Below are 18,827 nucleotides of genomic sequence, written 5' to 3'. Positions count from 1 at the left end.
CCCAGCCTCACACCGCCCCACCCGGCCCCACCCCGACCGGTCCTCGCCATGGAGGACGAGGTCGCCGACGTTGTCTGAGGCGCCCGGCCCGGACCAGCCTGTCGGAGGGAGGTGTCCTGGTGTCAGTGACCCCCGGCGGGCCGCCTCGACGCGACCGGTCCTCCCGGACCCTCCCCCACCGACAGACACGTTATTCACGACCACCGAAAACTAGATTTTTCGTATTCACATTGAGAAACAACGGCACAAACGAAAGTATCGACTCAGAATCCCGTTGGCAGATTTCGCCGGCAACGTGCCGAAGCGTCGTCGTCTGCTGCGCAGACCAGACGGGAATGACAATAATATAATAAAGAGTTGGAAGCAAAGGGCCCTGCGATGAAAGTGGGATTTACCCCCCGGATTTGCCGTCGTATGCTAATAGCGGGTTGTGCAAGGCGAGCAGGCCTCATGAGGCATTCGCAGATTAATTTTGACGACTCCGCTCGGAAACCTTATCAGCCGCGCCGTGTCTGCGGCGGCGGGCGGCGGGGGCGGGGGGTCTCGACGAGTGCTCGACCGACGGGGTCCTCCGAGGGGGGCCGACGAGCGAGACAGGCCTCTTGAGGTTGAGGCCGGCGGCGATGTCCCGGTGCCGCCGCCTAATCCCCTCGGCCTCCGGGGCGCGGCCGGCGCGGCGCGGGGGCGCTGATAGCGACCGACGGGTGGTAAAAAAGGAGGGCGGTCAAACATTGCACCGAGATTGGCGGGAGGGTTTAATGGTACGAGATTGGCGGGAGGGTTTAATGGTAATGATTACCCTGCCACAGGGAAAAGGTGACGCAGGACGCAATGACTAATTCAAAGAGAGTCGTAACACACTTATTAACACATCTGTCATTCTGTCAGTTATTATTATTAACAACACATGTCTGTAAAGGGATGGTGCTCAGCGACGAATAGGTATTGCGTTTTAGATTAGGGTGACAACAATAACCGCGATTTATAAACTTTTTAAATAAAGTTATTGTGATGTTAGTTGTGTAATCATTTAATTAGTAATGGTGATGACCAATATGATGATTAAGAATGATCAAGTGTTGGTAAAAATGATAATGATCAAGTGTTAATAATAATAACGATGATCAAGTGTTACTAATACTGATCAGGTGTTAGTAATACAGTGTGGGTGATCCGCGCCGTGGTTTTTTTTTCTGCCTATACTGTAACGCATTCGTGCGTGCGGACGGGTTGCATACTCGCACGGGGCCGTAAGGCGCCCTGGCGAGCGCCGATAGGCAAGCCCGCCCGCACGCATGAATCCGGTACAGCATAAGCGGCATAAGCAGAAAAAGACCACGGCGCGGATCACCCACCCTGTACTGATCCAGGGTTCGTAATAATGATCAGGTGTTAGTAATAATGATCAAGTGCTTGTAATAACGACACTCTGTTCGCAGAGGGCGGCGGCGTCGCTATGGAAGGCGACGTGGCGCAAGAAGCACCTGGACGACGGCCCGTCGGAGCTGGCGCGGGTCCTGGGGCTGCTGGACCTGACGGCGCTGGGCGTGGGCTCCACCATGGGCCTGGGCGTGTACGTGCTGGCGGGCACCGTGTCGCGGACCCAGGCCGGCCCCGCCGTCGTCATCTCGTTCCTCATCGCCGCCATCGCCAGCGTCTTCGCGGGTAAGTAAGTACACGATGTCCATGTTTATTTATAGAAAAGCACGTACGCAAACCTTGTGCCCCGCCCCCCCCTGCCAACACCTCCTCCCCCCGCCACGCCCCCTTGCCCCCACACAATGAGGGATGGACCCGGGCGACCCTGGCCGTGACCGCGCGCGCCCCCTGCGGGTGCGGGTGGGGAGGGGGAATCAGCGCGGCAAAAGCTTTTTGGGCCGCGTCCATACCACGACTAGTTGCAGATGTTTCGAGCTTGAGAAAACTCGCCGCACAAAATTAAATAGCTCGGTCGTTATATAAAGCGAAATGAACAATGATGTGCGCTCGCCGCAGATATCTTTAGCGAGCACCCCGCAACACATGCGAAAATAAAACACAGTGATGCGAACGTATTTGCATTAACGTATTTTAGTGCGACATGGTTTGCACCTGGAATTGCTCTGTGGTCGCCGCGCCCGGCTGGGCCGGGCTGCTGGGTCTTCGTCTCTACCGCGCGAGGGGGCAATAACTCCGGGAATCATGTGTACACCTGTCTGGGAATCATCAGGATAAAAATTGATCAAAATCAATAGAAGTCGCCAAGAATAAGCGGGAAACTAGAGAAATGAGTACAAATCAGTCGCATTGAGCGTTTTATACCACTAAAACCTCCCGAAAAACCAATGTAATAATTATAAGCGGACGGGAATCACCGGGAATCAAGAATTTCGGGAATCATGTGTACACTTCAAAAGGAAGTTATTGCCCCCTCGCTACCGCGCTGACAGTAGCGTTTGTTGCTACTTTCAAAATTAGCTAATCGTTGTGGGTGCATGACGTGTGGGGGGGCTGACCAACGTGACGGGCGGTTGCGGGCTGACGCACAGGCGCTTCAAAGTCGGCGGCACGGCCGGCGCGCTCCTTGGCGTCCAACCAGAGGCGCGCGCCGTCGCCAAGAGGCACACACAGACACACAGCGGCATACTTCTGGTCTTCCATCAGCTGCCTGGTCGTTACCCGGGGCAATGCTAATAAGTCGGGGTATATCGCGAGCCAGAGTTCTCAAACGGGTGGGTCTTGCGGCTGCTTTTGGACCCGCCACTGCGGGTGGGGCGGGTGGGTCGAGCGGGTATGGGCTACCCGCCGCACCGTGCGGAAGGTGCAAGTGGGGGATAAACCGCTCTAACCGCGATATCTTCCTTATTCAGTGTAGAATCGAAGATTTAATCATAGTGTGTGCTCTTTAGAACAAAGCCGTTTTGCTTCATAAAATTAAAACTGAAATTTTATTCAATTTTTTTAGAAACTACAAAGTAAAGAAGAATTTCTTCTGCTCACGGTGCATTTTTCAAAAGTAAACAAACACTAGAAAACAATTTTTGAAATATTTTTTTGCGTATCATTGTCATTATCCAGTTTTGTCGTAGCGGTGCGTCCAATCACCTCTATTTCGCATATTTAGCTGGAAATTTAGGCTCAAAGTTTCATTGCCCCCACTGAGCCGAGCCGGCTGCGTCACCTATCGGCTCGGCTCGTAGTGCGCGCTCTCTCACACGCCTGGCGTGCGGGTAGAGGGACCCACCCGTTTGAGAACTCTGTCGCGAGCACGTCCTCCAAGGCGGGCGGCGAGCGGCGGGCCTGGCCCGGCCCCGCCTCCTCTGCGACGACCTGGGTCACGCGGAGAGGGTCTCCTCGGCGCCGTCCAGGAAGCGGAGCCGGCGCGGCGGCGGCCGGCCGCCTCGCCTCGCCGCACCCGTCGGCCTTGTGCCTGTTCTGCGCGTACCTGTTGTTGTTGTCGCCGGCACAGCCTCCTCTCGCTCCTCCTGCAGCGCCGCCGCGGCCGTTTACGCAAAATTTTATTTCTTTTGGTTATTTCCCCTCCTTCCTCTTTGTTTTTCCGATGCGGCGGCCGGCCGACGCCCATCGTCCGCGTCGTCCCGGATGTATACGGAAACCGCCGCCGCCGCCGCCGCCGTCGTGACCGGTTTGCTCTCTGTTCCGACGACGACGTCCTGGCCGATGGCCCCGGCCGAGTGGGCTGCTCCCTTTGCCTCTCACCCCCTCCCTCCTCGTGCGTCAGCTGGTCAGTCGCCGCCGTCAGCCGTCAGCCGTCAGCGGTGTCAGCGTCAGCCGCCGCCAGTCAGGCGCCGCGCCCCCCTCGCTCCGGTCGGTCAGCGAGGGCGAGGGGCGAGGCCCCCGTCAGTGCCGGGGTAGGCAACCGGAACGCGCCCGCGCCGCGCCTCCTCGGCGGCTGCCTACCTGCCAGGCGCTCTCGAGCTTGAAAACCACGACTACAAAAAATACATCGCTCTGTGGAAATGACACAATACATTTTCACATATTTATTTAATTATTTTTTTTTGAAAGAAAATTCTGGAAAATTGGGTTGATGCTACTCCAGCTGGTTTTAAACCCCTCCTCCCCTCGCCCTGCCTCTCCCTGGCGGACTACACTGGTGCCGCTCCTTGCCCTTCCCCACGGACGACCCCCGTGCTGACTCCCTGTGTGTTGCCGTGTTGCAGGTGGTGATGTGGTCTCGATGTGCCAGGGCGGCCCAGGATGACGGGCTGCGCGAGGCCCCCGCCCGACCTGCTCGATGCTTGGGGTTCAAGGTCTCTAACAGGTGTTGCCTAGCGCGCGCATAGGCCTCTGGCTCCCGACCGGGGAGTGATGTAAGCCAGCGTCAGGTATGACAGGGAATGCCCGCGCGGGACAAGTTGACGGTTTTGTTGTGCGAGTACAAGAGGGAGGGGCAGGGGGGCGGCGGCGTGGAGGAGAGGAGGTCTCTGAATGAGCAGCGAAGAAAGAGACTGTGACTGAGAGTGATTCTGCTCTTCCGTTCTCAAGGAAGGGGGGAAAATATGCTCGAAAAAACCTCTTTGCCGAAGTTGAAGCGTCAACTGTGCGCGAAGTTTATCATTGACCATGGATGAAGTTCGCCAGACTTTGTGAGCGTCAATCGAAGATCGTGGAGAGATCGTTCGAAAAAGTTCGTCGAATCGAAGCTCATCAAAGCTTCTTTATCATCCGAAGTTTGAGAATGTCTCCCTTTGCCTCCAGGCCTCTGCTACGCTGAGTTCGCGGCGCGCGTGCCCAAGGCGGGCTCGGCCTACGTGTACGCCTACGTGGCCGTCGGGGAGGCGATCGCCTTCATCATCGGCTGGACCCTCATCCTGGAGTACGCCATCGGCACGGCGAGCATGTCGCGGGCCGTGTCGAGCTACGTGGACAAGCTGGTGGGCAACCAGATCAGCGCCTTCCTCAACGGCACCGTGCCCATGAACGTGCCCTACATGGCCGAGTACGCCGACTTCTTCTCGCTCTTCATCGTCATCGTCATCACGCTCCTGCTCGCCTTCGGCGTCAAGGAGTCCTCGTACGTCAACATGGTGTTCACGTTCGTCAACCTGGCGACCGTCATCACCGCCTTCATCACCAGCTCGATCTACGGTGCGTGTACCCCACCGCCCTGTGTGTGAGACGAACAGACGGACAGACAAACAGACAGACAGACGGTCGCATTGACGTCAGCGGCGTACCTGATCGAGTCGGTCCCTGCTCCCCTTTTCCAGCCGACCCCCACAACTGGTCGCTCAGCCTCGACGAGATCCCCGCCCAGTACCGCGACGCCGCCGGGACGGGCGGCTTCATGCCGTTCGGCTTCAAGGGCGTCATCCAGGGCGCAGCCACCTGCTTCTTCGGCTTCGTCGGCTTCGACTGCATCGCCACCACCAGTGAGTAGTCGACTCGCCAGTCAAACTCATCGTAAAGGTCACAAAAAAACTTTAAAAGATATATATACATGATTGGAAAAATACACAAAAATAATTATAATTTATTTTTCTAAAATTGATGAATTTCTCCTGTAGGCGAGGAGACCAGGAACCCCCGGCGCAACATCCCTCTCGCCATCGTGATCTCGCTGATCATCATCTGCACCGCCTACTGCGGCGTGGCCACGTCGCTCACCCTCATGTGGCCGTACTACAGCCAGGACTCGGACGCGCCCTTCAGCTACGCCTTCCAGGAGCTGGGCCTCCACGCCGTGCGCTGGATCGTGACGGTGGGCGCCGTGTTCGCGCTCGCTACCAAGTAAGTCGCGGTGAACGCAGGGCCTTAAGATTACGGTTGGAAATAAACTTTTTCGGGGGGTCAGTCAACAGTCAACTTCCCACTTTACTAAGTGTGCTTAAAAGTTTCTAAAGTACCAATATGTAACTCAATAAATTAGAAAGCCATAAGAAAAATTTGACACCGTTCCCGCACACACTGACGACACACTGCCCTGCCACCAGCCTCCTGGGCTGCATGTTCCCGCTGCCGCGCATCCTGTACTCGATGTCGACCGACGGCATCCTCTTCAAGTTCCTGGGCAACATCAACCGGCGCACGCAGACGCCCGTGATCAGCACGCTGCTGGCGGGCGCGCTGGCGGGCGTCATGGCGCTGCTCTTCGACCTGTCGCAGCTCATCGAGATGCTCTCCATCGGTACGCTGCTCGCCTACTCCATCGTGGCCCTCTGCGTGCTCGTGCTGAGGTAGGGCCAAAGAGGAGGAGTGACCTCGCGTCGCCGCGCCGCGGTCCGGTGGTCCTCTCTCTCTGCTGGGATCATCGCTCAAATTGGCGCGACAATTCACACCCCTTGCTGCGGGCCGTGGTCATGCGCAGGTACACGGCGTACGTGGAGCCCGCCAAGACCGACAAGGACGGCCAGCCGGCGGCCGACCGCTTCCTCGCCGCGACCCGGGCCCTGGGCGCGCTCGTCAACTGGGAGCGGTCGTCCGTGCCCACGGCCGTGTCCACGGGCGCCGCCGGCATCCTCGTCGCCGCCTTCGGTGAGTACCGCGTTCCCGCGTCACGTGCCCTGTGACGTGTTCGTCACGTGCACGTCACGCCACTGCCACGTGTCCCCGTCACGCGACTGTCATAAGTGCCCTTATGTGCCCGTCACGTACGTGTCCCTGTGCTGACCGCTGGCTCTCTCTGCCCCGCAGCCGCGCTGGCGCTCGCGCTCTGCGTGCTCCTGGGCGACGCGGGCGCCTCGCTGTACGGCGACCCTGGGCCCTGGGCCGGTCCGCTGCTCGCCCTGAGCGTGCCCCTGCTCGTCGTCCTCCTGCTGCTGTGCCGGCAGCCCCAGGCCAGAGTGGACCACCTGTCCTTCTCGGTGAGTGCACAGTGCGCGCAGCCCTGAATGCCCCCCGGGGGCCTTGGTCGGGAGAAGACCCTCGACATGATCGTGTCCTTTGTCGTGCAGGTGCCGTGCCTCCCGGTGATCCCGGCGCTCAGCGTGTTCCTCAACTTCTACCTGATGGTGGAGCTCCGCGCCGAGACGTGGGTCCGCTTCACGGTCTGGATGTTCCTCGGTAAGGCTCGGACCTGCGACCAGAGCTGTGCCAAAACCAATGGGGGGTCCAAATACTATGGGGTCCAAACAGGACCAGGACGTTCACTAAGGTTGATAAGCACCCCATGATATTTGCACCCCGCGTACAAATACCATGAAGACCTTACGGACTCTGACGACCGTCCTGATTCTGTTGGGGCCCCATGATATTTGGTTCCCCCGCACTTAAGTCACGTGGTTTGGCCACAACGGAGGCCCTCGACCTCGGCGTAGCGTAACCCCGCCCGGATGTCTGCCGCAGGTCTCGTCGTGTACTTCTCGTACAGCGTGCGGCACAGCGGGGAGCGGCCGTGCAACAGGCCGGCGCCACCGGCCGGCGCCAACGGAGCGCCCCCCACCGCCTCGCCCGCCGAGGCCAAAGCCGAGGCCGCCACCACCTACAAGCACGCCGAGGGGATGACACACCTGTGATATAACTTAAAGACTTTCTTACTTATTTAATGCTAAGGGCTGGAGGGCGGGCGGTCGGAGCTGTCCCCCGAAACACACGTGATACGACAAAACCGGGTGCGGCTAGTCTGCTTCCGAATTTTGTGTGATTTGTTTTAAATAAACGCCCCAAAAGGTAGGGGGTCGACGACTTTTCCTTCTTTAAGAATCTTTATTGTCGATGGAGTAAATATTAGTTTCGTCACTTCGATATACCCTGGTATATCTTCACGGTAGAGCACTGTACCTACATTCAAATTTAGTATTAAGAAATTACACTTTTGACTATAAAAACTCTCTCGGAGCAATCGATTGATTGGCAAGTATTTTTTTACCATATAAAACATTATCAGCCTGAACCATGGTTCACTGTATATGCCACACATACGTTTTAAAAAAAATTACAACTCAATTTTTCAAATTATGTTTGATTAGTTATTTTACATCCCTACTACCTAATCCTCAACTTCGCACACCAGCCGCCGTGTAGGTAGGCAACCCATCGGTCTTTCAGCCTTACACCTTAATGTGGCTGTAGGGAATTCTTTCCTGGCCCATGGGCGTCGTGAGAAAAAGTATTTCGCCCATTTTCACGAGAGGGAATTTTAAAAAAAGGAATTTAAAAAAGTGGAAACAGTGATAAACAGCATCAAACACCTACCTTCTCGTTCGCAGCCACCTCCAAGGTGTAGTGAGCAGTGAACGACACATGAGTTAGAAGGTTGGTGCTCAAAGGCGCGAAATCTGCCTCAGCTCGTCGAACACATAGGGTGATGCCGGTGAACCTAGGCGAAAATCCCCATGCGGGCTTCAAGAATACTGCCGCAAACCAAGAGCACCAAAAGTCAGCTGCCAGCTGTAACATGTCCCGAGCGTTTAGTTTTTCATCCTTCTGTCCGTCTCGGTACTCACGTTTCCCACCCTATTTATCAACTGTTTACGAACTCGGCTAGAAATCGAACTTCAGCGAGCAGCAACCAGCCAGCAGAAGCATGGGCGTTTAACCTTTCAATCGTATTTACCTGTATTTGGATAAATGAATTTTCTTTGACAATGTGAGTACTATTTCGCAAATGAATCGGTCGCTTAGTGACTGATTACGTGACCTTACTAGATGGTGGCCACGCCAGACATTCGAACACTCAGAAAATTAAATCGTTTTGAATCTAGTTTTTAGTTGTCAGTCAACCCTATTTTAAATACTCCTTTTTTTCGAATTATCTTGCCAAAGACGATGTGATTCTGAATTTGTAAGACTGTCAGCAGAGCTTTTTCTTTAGGTTCCTCTGCATCAATTTTCAACTTACAATTTTATTTTATTTTCTTTGGAAAAAATTAGTATTTGTGTTTTATTCCATTTACAGAGCATCATCAAAAAGTACTCATGATTCAACAACAAAGTAGACTGTGCCTTGGTGCCATGAAGCTGGTGCAATGGCCATCTCTTGGACGGAGTGTTTCAAGAATATTATGGCCTATTAATGCCAAAAGTCACACTTCATTACAACCATACAGCAAGTCTGCTACTACGGCTCAGGTTGAAAAGCCAACCCCTGATAAAACTGAAGAAATTATAAAAAACAAGATAAATGAAGCCCCTAGTCAAAAAGCCTCCATTAAACCAACAGCGGCAATTGGTATAGTCAACAAACCTGAGGTGAGACAAGAGTAATTAACCGGTCAAAAGTATGCCTCTAACAGGCGTTGTTAATCGTTACGCTATTTTTTAAAATATTTTTCTCATTGCAGACACAATTTCCAACCAGTAAAGAAGTTGAAGCTATGATGAAAGTAAAAGCGCTTTCCTCAGCTATCGATATCTGTTCAACATTTAACCCCCAGCAGCGCATTCAGGTGAGGTTGAACCTTGGATTCATGAGCTTATGCATTTTAACTTCCATTTGAACCATATTAATTTCAAAGAGCTTCTGTCAGGCTCTGAAAAATTTGGTTGCAGCACAAAGTAGACCTTTGCCATTAATTCAAAAATTAACTGAAGGCATAAGTGAAGCTGCACCAAATCTAAATGTTAAGGAACTGAGTGATCTACTTTTTGTATTAGCAAAGCTGAGTTACATACATGCTGTGAGTATTAAATGCTATTCGACCACCTTGAGCTTGATTTGATTTTACCTCTGACACATGTTTGTTGTGTTTTTTGTGTGTGTGTTGTTTTTTCATTATAAGCAGGATTTGCTATCAAGTGTTTGTGAAGCACTTAAAACCAAAATAAAACAAAATACAAATGCTGCTGTTATTGGCTCCTCAATTTCGAGTCTGAGGAATCTTCAGTGGAAAGATCCAGGTCAGCAACCTGTCTATTCTGTAACATATCGCTGTACCACTCTAAATTCTTATAATGAATTCTCTTGTTTTAAGATCTACTGGATGAATGCAGTATTTGGATTCAGAAAAACTTCAACCAGTTCCAGAATCCAACAATATTCCTGTATACCCTTGCCTTGCAAAATCATTCACCTCCCAACTTGGAAGACCTTTTAAAGGTGAGTCTAATAACTAATAATTCACTCAAATCATGCACATGCATTATTGTTCATGCCACAGGTTTATGAACAAGACCTATACGTAGGGATACTGTTTTTTATTTCAGTGAATTATGAACTGTTCCCAAAATACCACATAATAATGATTTCACGTTTTCCCTGAAAGATCTGTCACACGTTTGAAAGTTTTTCTCTATCTTACTAATATTTTCTCTGTTCTAAAAGTGCGTATCTCTATCAAAATCAACTTGTTTTCAGCTCATTTGGAAGAGGATGAAAAATCCTCCACCAGTAGAACTGATAAACCTTGTTTGGTCAATTAATGTTTTAAATAGTTCATTTACTGAAGAAGAAACAAGAAAAGCTTTATCAGGTTTCTTCAACCCAAAATTCTTGAAAAGTCTTGGGTCAGGTGAGGTATTTTATGAAGATAAAAGTTCAAAACTAGGGACACACTTTTTTAATTTTACATTTTCTTTACTCAAGGCCCTGAATCTGTGCCACTTTGGATTAAATTATGGAACTTACAAGCTGTGGCAAAATCCTTGTGGGGTCAAGCAGGTAATGAAATGTCAAGGCGAGGGTTTCTCTTTTAGTGTCAGTATTGTGAAAATTGTGTTTCTTTGTTTACAGAATTGGAAATCCCCGCTGTTGTTAAAAATAAGGTTTCAAAGACTCTTGTGAAAAGTGACAAGGCAGCCATGATTTCAGAAGCTACACAACTGCTTTTTAAAGACTTGGATTCCAATCTTTACTCAACCAACGTACCATCTAATATGGGGTTCCCTATCGGCATGTACTCTTCCTAGTTGACCCTAATCTGATAAGTGAACAAATCTAATTGTTTTTGTTTTTTTACAGATTTCACTTTCTGCATCAACAGTAGCATGACTGCTGTTCCATTACATGTGTCTACCCCTGACAGCATCAGGTATTTTATCAAGTTAGCATCTATGCATATTTTTTTTTAAAGGAGGTTGATGTTTTATCTTGATTCTTTTTGATCTTCCAGATTGGCCGTGATGATTCACTCATACCACGAGTGTTGCCACCCATCCAAGGAACCAAATGGATACAGAGTTTTTGAAATGAGGCTGCTGGAGGAAGAATATAAAGTAATATCTGTTCCATACCACATACTTGGGGGCGGATATGCCCAGGTACATGAGTTCTTTGAATCAACTCTAAGTACAATTGCACAGAAGAATAAGTAACTTGAAACATCTGGATTTCACCTTCCTTTTTAGGGTCTGTGTGAAATGTTTTCATTTTCTGTTATTTAAGTTTCAGTATGATTCAAATTGTAAATAAAATAAAATATTGAAATAGTTTTTGCTGGATGCAATCATTTATTATTCCTTAAAAGCACTAAATGTTATGCAAAACCAATCAATCTTGTATGTACAAATTACATAATTTACTCATATCAAATGGTGAAATATTGTCACGAGTTACTCATGTTTCTTGACTTCCTCCTCTACTTCTTTTTTACAATTTGTTTCTTAACAGTTTTCTTAGCTCCATCTTTCTTAACTGGTGTAATCTTTTTAGCTACCGTTTTCTTAACAACTGCTTTTTTAGGACCCAGTTTCTTTGCTGCTACTTTTTTATCAACAGTTTTTTTTGCCACGGTTTTCTTCTCCCCTTTGAGAGTTGCTAACTTCACTGTCTTGTCAGACGCAGCTTTGACATTTTTGCTCATCTTCACTTCCTTCTGTCCCTTGGTCGATACTACATGCTTCTTGGGAACTAGGACAGCACTTGGTTGCTTTACAATGGAGGGTTTGACACTGGGTGCAGGGGATGATGTTCTTGGTTTTTTAGTAGGAGGTACGGTTGGATTAGATTTTTCAGATTTAACTAGGAGCCTTTCACTTGTACCATCATCAACCTTGTGGAGAAAATACTCAATCAGTCACAGTAAAGATAGTATTCTAATGCGATATTAATATTAACAAATTGACGCTCACCTGGAACATACAATCAACACCCTGGGCCTTGAGTTTCTCTTGAAGCTCTACGAGGTGCTGTTTGTTGCGGTTCACACGATCTTCAGTTTCACTCTCAGAAAGAGGTTTGTTATGCTTCCGGACTGACTTCCGTTGGTTTATAACACCTATGCAAGTTTCAGGACCATACTTGGTGCTATGCAAAAACATTTTAGGGTTCTGCTTTTCTGGTGGAATGTAAGTTGCTAGAAAAAAAATATTAAATAACAATTAAGTGTATGAACACAAAAATTCTAGCTTTAACAGTAGAGAAGAGTCCAAACTCTACCTTTCAGGAGACGGTTTCGCATCAAATAATTATTCATAGTTTCAGCAACCACCTGGGCAACTTCAGTAAATCGAAATTCGACAAATGCATAACCCCTACTGTTTCCGGTCTGCAAACATTTCAAAGAGAAATTATAGTTAAAACCACTCCAATTAAATTCTACAGATACCCTCTGAATATCAGTATTACCTTGTTACTGCGAACTAGTCTGAGACGAGTGACATGACCAAATTGACTGAAAAATGCTTTCATTTCATTTTCGTAAAATCCGTGAGGGATATGAGCAAGGTACACAACTCCTCGATCAACTGATACGCGAACATTCCTCTTGCCATTTTTAGCTGAGACTTTTGAATCTGAGCCAGGTTCAGATTTCACTACTTTGGTCGGTGTCGTAGTCTTCACACGATCCTACCAAAGAAATAGTTACATGACCATGAATATAGTGCTGGAATGGAGTCAACATGTGATACACAGGTTATGGAGTAGAATAGATAATAATAAAGAACTAATAGATGGAATGAAGTGAACTTTTCTAGATAGAGTATGACCGGATTTCGATAGGTTTATTGTGGTTAACAACTTCCTTAACATTGGTAGACATAAAATTCACTTACCTGGAGAAGCTTGTTTATGTTCTTGACGGCTTTGTTGAGGGCCGTATGAGAGTTCTTTTTTGATTGTTTAGTTTCCATTTTGATAAAACTATTCAAATTTAAGGATTTCTAATCGGTTTTTCGGCGCCTAAGTCAGAAACCGGTGTCGATAGAGGTGCACATTAGACTCTTTAAAATCTTTGTCTGGACACGCACCACGAGGGTTTTCGTCTCACGTCACGACTGTTCAAATCGGATCGGGAACGGGATTGTGATACGGGGAACGGGACGACGAAACGCGTGTCTGTCTTTAAGCACATTTCGTACAGTAGGTGGTTGTAAGAGAGACTAGAACGTTCAATATGAAAAATATACTTTCAAAGTCTTTAATCCTTTAATTGTTCTTTAACTTCAGTTGGTGGATAAGAGGAGTATTTAATAATTTAATGAACAGTATAAATATTACCGGTCTGTCAGTAAATGCTAATCATTAATCATCATTTCGAATGTATAAAAAACGCTGTTAAACTTGTGTCGAGCTTGGTTTGGAGGCTAATGTACAAGCATAAGCTATGAGAAACATGTCTCGAAACATTCGTTTGTCTGCTTGTTTACAGGTGGCACCTCCGACAGTTTGCGAGGTTAGCACATTCTGACAGCACACAGCTGGCATATCACCTAAGGAATCGTCAACAATAAATGGCAGATTCCGAAAAAATGTCTTGAAACTGGGCTTCTCGTTTCTTCCTCTTGCTGCATAGATTCTCTTGCTGAAAGGTAAACATGCGTTTTCTTTGTTCTCTTCGTTGTCTTTGGAAGTATCGTCCAGGGATCAACCACCAAGGTTGTTCAACCACAACCACTAGGTTGAGGCCTATTCAAAACTGACGTTCTCGTTTTACAACCCATTCAGGACATTAAGGTGACCCAAGACTCATACGCTGTGTTTTCGGAGATGTCGTCCCAACTTCGCGACGCCCCCATCGGCCTCAGATGTGTTATATCTGCTGGTAACAAGTGTTTTCCTCGGTTGAGATTGAATAGAAATGTGTGGTAAGTACTTCTTTTTCCAGCTCATAAGAATCAGATTTCTGTTTCCTACATTAAAATGTCAATTGTTAATTTTTTTAGGTTTAAAGGAGCAACTTTGTTGCTAACTTTTATGGCATACACTTGTTACCACATGAACCGCAAGCCCATCAGTGTGTTCAAAAATGTCATTAATCGCAACTGTTCCAACCTTGTGCCGCCCCCTGGACAGGATATTGATCCAACTGATGAAACTTGGTGCGACTGGGCTCCATTTGGTATGATCTTTAGCTTCATGGACTTGTTTAAAGGATGTATTTTGAAGTATATTATTAAGTACTATTTTGTGACCCTCAGATCATACTGGTTCGGATGCCCTTCTGGGTGGACTTGATTCATCATTTCTGTTTGCATATGCTATAGCTATGTTCATGAGGTAAAACTGGTGGTTTCCTTATTGCCATAAACTGTACTGGAGGTTCTCTATTTGAAGTCATGTTTCTGACAGCTGTATTTTATTTGAACTTTTTGCAGTGGCTTTGTGGCTGAACGAGTAAATTTAAGATATTTCTTATCATTTGGCATGATTTTCTCTGGAATTGCATCATATTTTTTTGGTCTTGCTCGTGTTCTAAACATCCATGACTATTCTTATTTTGTGGTTGTTCAAGTATTTGGTGGCATAGTACAAACTACTGGTTGGCCAGGAGTAGTAACAGTGGTTGGTAACTGGTTTGGAAAAAGTAAACGAGGTAAAATCTAAATTAACGGTGTGTATTTGTCAGAGCCAGAACAGTCATAACTTTCAAAGGGTACTTACAATTTATTTATTTTTCTCAGGATTTATATTTGGAGTTTGGAACTCTCACACTTCTCTTGGCAATATTCTTGGGACCCGTTTGGCAAGCCAATATGTGGAGCACGACTGGGGCTTATCCTTCATTGTACCGGGCCTTGTCATGGCCATCTGTGGCCTCATCATCTTCCTCTTTCTTGCTCCCCATCCCAGTAATGTGGGATGTGGGAGACCAACTCATGTTAGAGTAAGTAGCTGCATGTTTCTATTTTCTTCTTAAATGTTAATATTAGATACAGATTCTTCCTGATCAGCAGACTGCTTCTGTTCAGAGAAAGAGATAATATGAATGGTGTGGCAGAGCTTTATAGAGGGAGAGAGAGCTGATAATAGAGCTGGCCTTTGCTCTTTGTGTCCACTTTTTGGGGGGAGATGTGACTTTGTCTGGGAAATTGCTTTGTTGCTTTTGATGGAAACAGTGTCACAGTATTACCTCAACCCACTGAATATGCTTACTGGTGCTTGAGGGCAAAGCTAAACGGAGCTTCATAAAGATATTTCGATTCTATGGAGTGGAGGAAGCTATATTTAAATGTACTTTGGTACTATTAATTTGAAGTGGTTTTTACACTATAGTTTTTCTCCATAGTTTCAACAAACTGTTTCTTCCGCCACATGCTTATCTGTTTAGATAGTGAAAGGTGAAACGTTGTCTGGAAGTGATAGGAATGTTGCAGCCATGTTGCACCAGTCCCTTGTGTTTACATTGGCATTGTTTGAGGAAGGAACACTGCTCTTTCTCTTTATCTTCTTTCAAGATTTAGGTCAAAAATCTCTTCTCATAAATAAATGAGGGGTACCTAGTTCCATGTTTTATGAAAAGACTCAACATAATTTTTTAATACTTTGATTAATTGTCCTCCAGGGTAGCACATAGTGACTGTCTGATTTTTGCATGATATTGATAAGAACAGGATTTTAATGCATTTACTTGTAAGGGATTTAAATGTGCGCTTGTGTGAAAAATGTCGCTAATGCTGCAACAATAACTCATTGAAATCTTACAGGATGCAAATGAATCAGGAAGTGTGAATGCACCTCGTCGTATTCGTTCAGAAGTGTCCCCCCCATCTGAGGCTGACACTATTGATACGAACAGTTCCAGCATTGATGATCCAGATCTGAATGAAGATGATTCTCCGGTATTTACTGTAGCTTTTGCATGTCACCAGACTCTTTTTATTATTACTTGGTGGAGGTATTTTTACAAGGAGTACGGTACAGTTTGGAATCTTGCTATTGCGTGGTGCTTGAGGGAATGTAACAAATGGAACCTGCTGCTTACAAGTTCTTTTGAAATATGACGGTCTGAAAGAGAGGTCATGGACCATTACTTAAATTTGAATGAAGAAAGATTCAGATGTCTACGAATTTGCCGAAGTCTTTTTTGAGGGTTTGGTAACATTGCCCCTTGATGCCCCTAGGAGTCATCACGCCTACTCCAGCCAGATGGATCAAGCCTCTCGGGTGATCAACCTCATCAGGCCATCGGCTTTATGGAAGCACTCCAAATTCCTGTAAGATCCTAAATCTATCTACTTATCTTCTTTTTTGTTGTCTGTCCTCTTTCTGAGCTTCTTGACTATATCTATTTCACATGTTGCAGGGTGTTATTGAATTTTCCATGAGCTTGTTTTTCTCTAAGCTTGTAAGCTACACATTCCTCTACTGGCTCCCCAAGTACATTCAAAATTCAAGTGAGTACTTAATACCAATAAGCTCTGTATGCATGATCGAACAGCTTTTCAGGTATTGCAGAACAATTGTAATTACCTCAACATGAGAAAATGGGTAGAATTCTAACTGTATTTACCTTTTATCTATTTCAGCTGGGTTATCACCAAAAAATAGTGCTGACTTCTCAATCCTTTTTGATCTTGGTGGAATTATTGGAGGAATATTAGCTGGTGTTTTGAGTGACTACAGTGGAATGAGTGCAACAACTTGTTCTGGCATGTTTGTGTTGACTGTGCCAATGCTTTTTGTCTATCAGGCTTATGGGACTGAAAACACGGGCACTAACGTTCTATTGTTAATGCTAGTTGGTCTTCTTGTAAATGGGCCCTATGCTCTTATTACAACAGCTATTTCTGCTGAACTAGGTACACACCATTCTCTTGAAGGAAATTCCCGTGCATTGGCAACAGTTACTGCCATCATTGATGGCACTGGTTCCATAGGTAAATGATCTTCGTGTTTTGTTTCTTAAAATGCATCCACTTGATGCACTGTGCTTGCTAACAATTTTTTTTTAATGTTTTGGTCTATAGGTGCTGCAGTTGGGCCGTTTATTGCTGGCTTTGTAGCACCATACGGCTGGAATAATGTCTTTTACATTTTAATGGCTGCCAATATTATGGCACTTTTGGTATGTGGTATTGAGAAAATTGAATTACCTACTCTTGTTGTCTATTTTTTACTATTTTGACATTTTTAATTCCATTAACTATTTGCTTTTTTCTTAATTTGTTTTTTTTCAGTTCTTATGTCGCATAGTGGTTGCTGAATGCCGAAGATTTTTACGGACAAGACGTGGGACATGGACTGCATAGAATGAACCCTCATCTCAATGGTTGGGTGACCTTTTTACCATCTATCAGGTTTCATAGAATATTTTATTGTTGTTCTTATCAAACAGTACAATTTATTTATGATTCCTTGGCTACTAAATTGTATTATTTTTCAAAATATAGGTATATAATTAATTAGCAGATGTTTTGCCAAATGTTTTAGCTCATTAAATAATTTAATTTTGTTGTATATATTTAGCAAAGGTTAAAAGCACATAGATGTTTACCAATCGAAGTGCCATTTTATTTTAGGTAGAGAAAAAGTTTCAGGATCAAACTCAGGACTTTTTCCTGGAACAAATGAAGTCCTATGTTCATGAACTAGGTAGGAAACAATCAAATGTTTTTATTTGTTTGATATCTACTATATTTATTTAATAATTAGCCGCACTCTGTTCTGTTGTAAGTCACACCTCAACTTTCTGGCTTTAGAATCAGAAAAAAAGGGTGCAGCTTAGAGATTTAGAACTTTTGAAGAAAATTAGTAATTGGTGAAAATTCAAATTTTAAAGGGCTGGATTGGATCTGGTGGGCAGGAGCCTATGGAAGGATTTGTTCAGAAAGACAAGTTTTGCAACAAAGTCCTTATACTATCAATGCTTTAAGATAATCTAATCTAATTTGTGATAAGTTCTTTGCTCTTTAATGTTTTCTAAAATTTATGTTCCTATCAAAACTTTTATCTGTGATGGAACTTCTCATAAATGTGATAGTTTTTTTAAGCATATACAGGTGCAGAAAGATGTAAAGAACTTGAGTTTTACAGTTTACCTACCTGTTTGTATAAATCAGTTATTTCTTTTTTTTTTAAATAATGGAAGTAGATGCAAATTTTTGTTACTTTGAGTAAAGATCTCAAATCTGAAGCTTTTTGTAAGTATCAAACATTGCATTGAAATGTGCATTTATCACAAGGTTGCTATGGCCCAACTTCGCTAGCTTTCCCCACTTCGAATCCTGTCACTGGGCCATGAAGTACCTACAGTTGTTATTAACATTGAGTTGTATGTATGTCATTGTGCTGTGCTTTCTTGTGAGTATACTCATGGAGATTGACAATGGAGTGCTCCATGGTGTTTTACTTTTGTTCTTCCAGCTTAATAATTATGTTAATGTATATTGGAGTATTGTACCAAAGCTTTGAATGTGGAGATTTATTTCCTAATGTTCCTCTTGTTAAGAGTGTCTATCATATCTTGTTTCAGTCTTTGTTACAGTGATCTTTAGTTTACGATCAATTGCAAAATGTTATAGTCCCTTGATTGTGGGTAGTGGATACTAATGCATCAAAATTTAGCACTCTTCCTCACTTTATTTTATTGACATGGGGTGACACTTTCCTCTTTATTCCAAGTATTTCATTGAGATGAAATATTTGATTGGACTTTATTAAAATGAGCAGGATATATTTTCTTATAAATTGATATTAACCAAACCAAGCAAGGCTCTGTGAAAATAACTTTTATCTCATGAATAAAATATATTTTTTGTGAAAAGGTCTTTTGTCTTTTGTCCCTCTT

At 45.8% G+C, this 18,827-nt stretch overlaps 4 protein-coding genes across 5 annotated transcripts in view; 3 read left to right on the top strand and 1 right to left on the bottom strand.

The window, feature by feature from the left end:
• The window catches only part of LOC113208547 (cationic amino acid transporter 3-like), a 9,307-nt gene extending 1,681 nt beyond the window's left edge, over positions 1-7,626 (top strand). The window contains exons 2-10 of the mRNA XM_052271391.1: positions 1,440-1,665; positions 4,702-5,091; positions 5,214-5,375; positions 5,511-5,733; positions 5,937-6,179; positions 6,311-6,477; positions 6,637-6,806; positions 6,897-7,005; positions 7,288-7,626. Coding sequence (XP_052127351.1) covers positions 1,440-1,665; positions 4,702-5,091; positions 5,214-5,375; positions 5,511-5,733; positions 5,937-6,179; positions 6,311-6,477; positions 6,637-6,806; positions 6,897-7,005; positions 7,288-7,457 — 1,860 coding nt within the window. The 3' untranslated portion in view covers positions 7,458-7,626. The remainder of the gene's footprint in view (positions 1-1,439; positions 1,666-4,701; positions 5,092-5,213; positions 5,376-5,510; positions 5,734-5,936; positions 6,180-6,310; positions 6,478-6,636; positions 6,807-6,896; positions 7,006-7,287) is intronic.
• Positions 7,627-8,416: 790 nt separating this feature from the next.
• On the top strand, positions 8,417-11,310 carry LOC113208540 (uncharacterized). Its single transcript, XM_052271393.1, has 11 exons — positions 8,417-8,530; positions 8,842-9,132; positions 9,225-9,329; positions 9,411-9,560; positions 9,666-9,780; positions 9,855-9,979; positions 10,238-10,391; positions 10,466-10,540; positions 10,613-10,771; positions 10,841-10,910; positions 10,992-11,310. The coding sequence occupies exons 2-11, from the start codon at positions 8,860-8,862 to the stop codon at positions 11,191-11,193; spliced, it is 1,428 nt and encodes a 475-aa protein (XP_052127353.1). The 5' UTR covers positions 8,417-8,530; positions 8,842-8,859; the 3' UTR covers positions 11,194-11,310.
• LOC113208541 (MKI67 FHA domain-interacting nucleolar phosphoprotein-like) lies at positions 11,306-13,124 on the bottom strand. Its single transcript, XM_026425588.2, has 5 exons — positions 12,874-13,124; positions 12,446-12,667; positions 12,257-12,365; positions 11,950-12,173; positions 11,306-11,870 (listed from the first exon to the last, which is right to left on the bottom strand). The coding sequence occupies exons 1-5, from the start codon at positions 12,949-12,951 to the stop codon at positions 11,457-11,459; spliced, it is 1,047 nt and encodes a 348-aa protein (XP_026281373.1). The 5' UTR covers positions 12,952-13,124; the 3' UTR covers positions 11,306-11,456.
• Positions 13,125-13,459: 335 nt separating this feature from the next.
• LOC113208539 (glucose-6-phosphate exchanger SLC37A2) lies at positions 13,460-18,803 on the top strand. Of its 2 annotated transcripts, XM_026425584.2 has the most exons (12): positions 13,460-13,629; positions 13,766-13,905; positions 13,984-14,159; positions 14,239-14,317; positions 14,416-14,633; positions 14,722-14,924; positions 15,745-15,879; positions 16,162-16,254; positions 16,344-16,434; positions 16,567-16,917; positions 17,008-17,105; positions 17,218-18,803. In XM_026425584.2, exons 2-12 carry the CDS (start codon positions 13,808-13,810, stop codon positions 17,287-17,289), a joined length of 1,614 nt encoding a protein of 537 aa, XP_026281369.1. In that variant the 5' UTR covers positions 13,460-13,629; positions 13,766-13,807; the 3' UTR covers positions 17,290-18,803. The 2 variants fall into 2 exon arrangements, with proteins under 2 accessions (XP_026281369.1, XP_026281370.1); XM_026425585.2 differs by lacking the exon at positions 15,745-15,879.
• Positions 18,804-18,827: the final 24 nt, after the last annotated feature.

This window comes from Frankliniella occidentalis, unplaced genomic scaffold, assembly GCF_000697945.3.
Source record: "Frankliniella occidentalis isolate FOCC.00 unplaced genomic scaffold, Focc_3.1 Scaffold160, whole genome shotgun sequence".
NCBI lineage: Eukaryota > Metazoa > Arthropoda > Insecta > Thysanoptera > Thripidae > Frankliniella > Frankliniella occidentalis.
This window is presented reverse-complemented; position numbering and strand designations above follow the sequence as displayed.

What these genes read in the sequence shown, in the direction of transcription:
- LOC113208540 (XM_052271393.1), top strand. Translation starts at nt 8,860, where the DNA reads ATGATTCAACAACAAAGTAGACTGTGCCTTGGTGCCATGAAGCTGGTG. An exon ending in AGCTGAGTTACATACATGCT is followed by an intron (nt 9,561 to 9,665) that starts GTGAGTATTAAA and finishes CATTATAAGCAG; the next exon opens with GATTTGCTATCAAGTGTTTG. An exon ending in ATCCTTGTGGGGTCAAGCAG is followed by an intron (nt 10,541 to 10,612) that starts GTAATGAAATGT and finishes CTTTGTTTACAG; the next exon opens with AATTGGAAATCCCCGCTGTT.
- LOC113208541 (XM_026425588.2), bottom strand. Translation starts at nt 12,951, where the DNA reads ATGGAAACTAAACAATCAAAAAAGAACTCTCATACGGCCCTCAACAAA. An exon ending in GACTAGTTCGCAGTAACAAG is followed by an intron (nt 12,366 to 12,445) that starts GTAATACTGATA and finishes AAATGTTTGCAG; the next exon opens with ACCGGAAACAGTAGGGGTTA. An exon ending in GCGAAACCGTCTCCTGAAAG is followed by an intron (nt 12,174 to 12,256) that starts GTAGAGTTTGGA and finishes TTTTTTTTCTAG; the next exon opens with CAACTTACATTCCACCAGAA.
- LOC113208539 (XM_026425584.2), top strand. Translation starts at nt 13,808, where the DNA reads ATGTCGTCCCAACTTCGCGACGCCCCCATCGGCCTCAGATGTGTTATA. An exon ending in TGAATGAAGATGATTCTCCG is followed by an intron (nt 15,880 to 16,161) that starts GTATTTACTGTA and finishes TGATGCCCCTAG; the next exon opens with GAGTCATCACGCCTACTCCA. An exon ending in CAAGTACATTCAAAATTCAA is followed by an intron (nt 16,435 to 16,566) that starts GTGAGTACTTAA and finishes TATCTATTTCAG; the next exon opens with CTGGGTTATCACCAAAAAAT.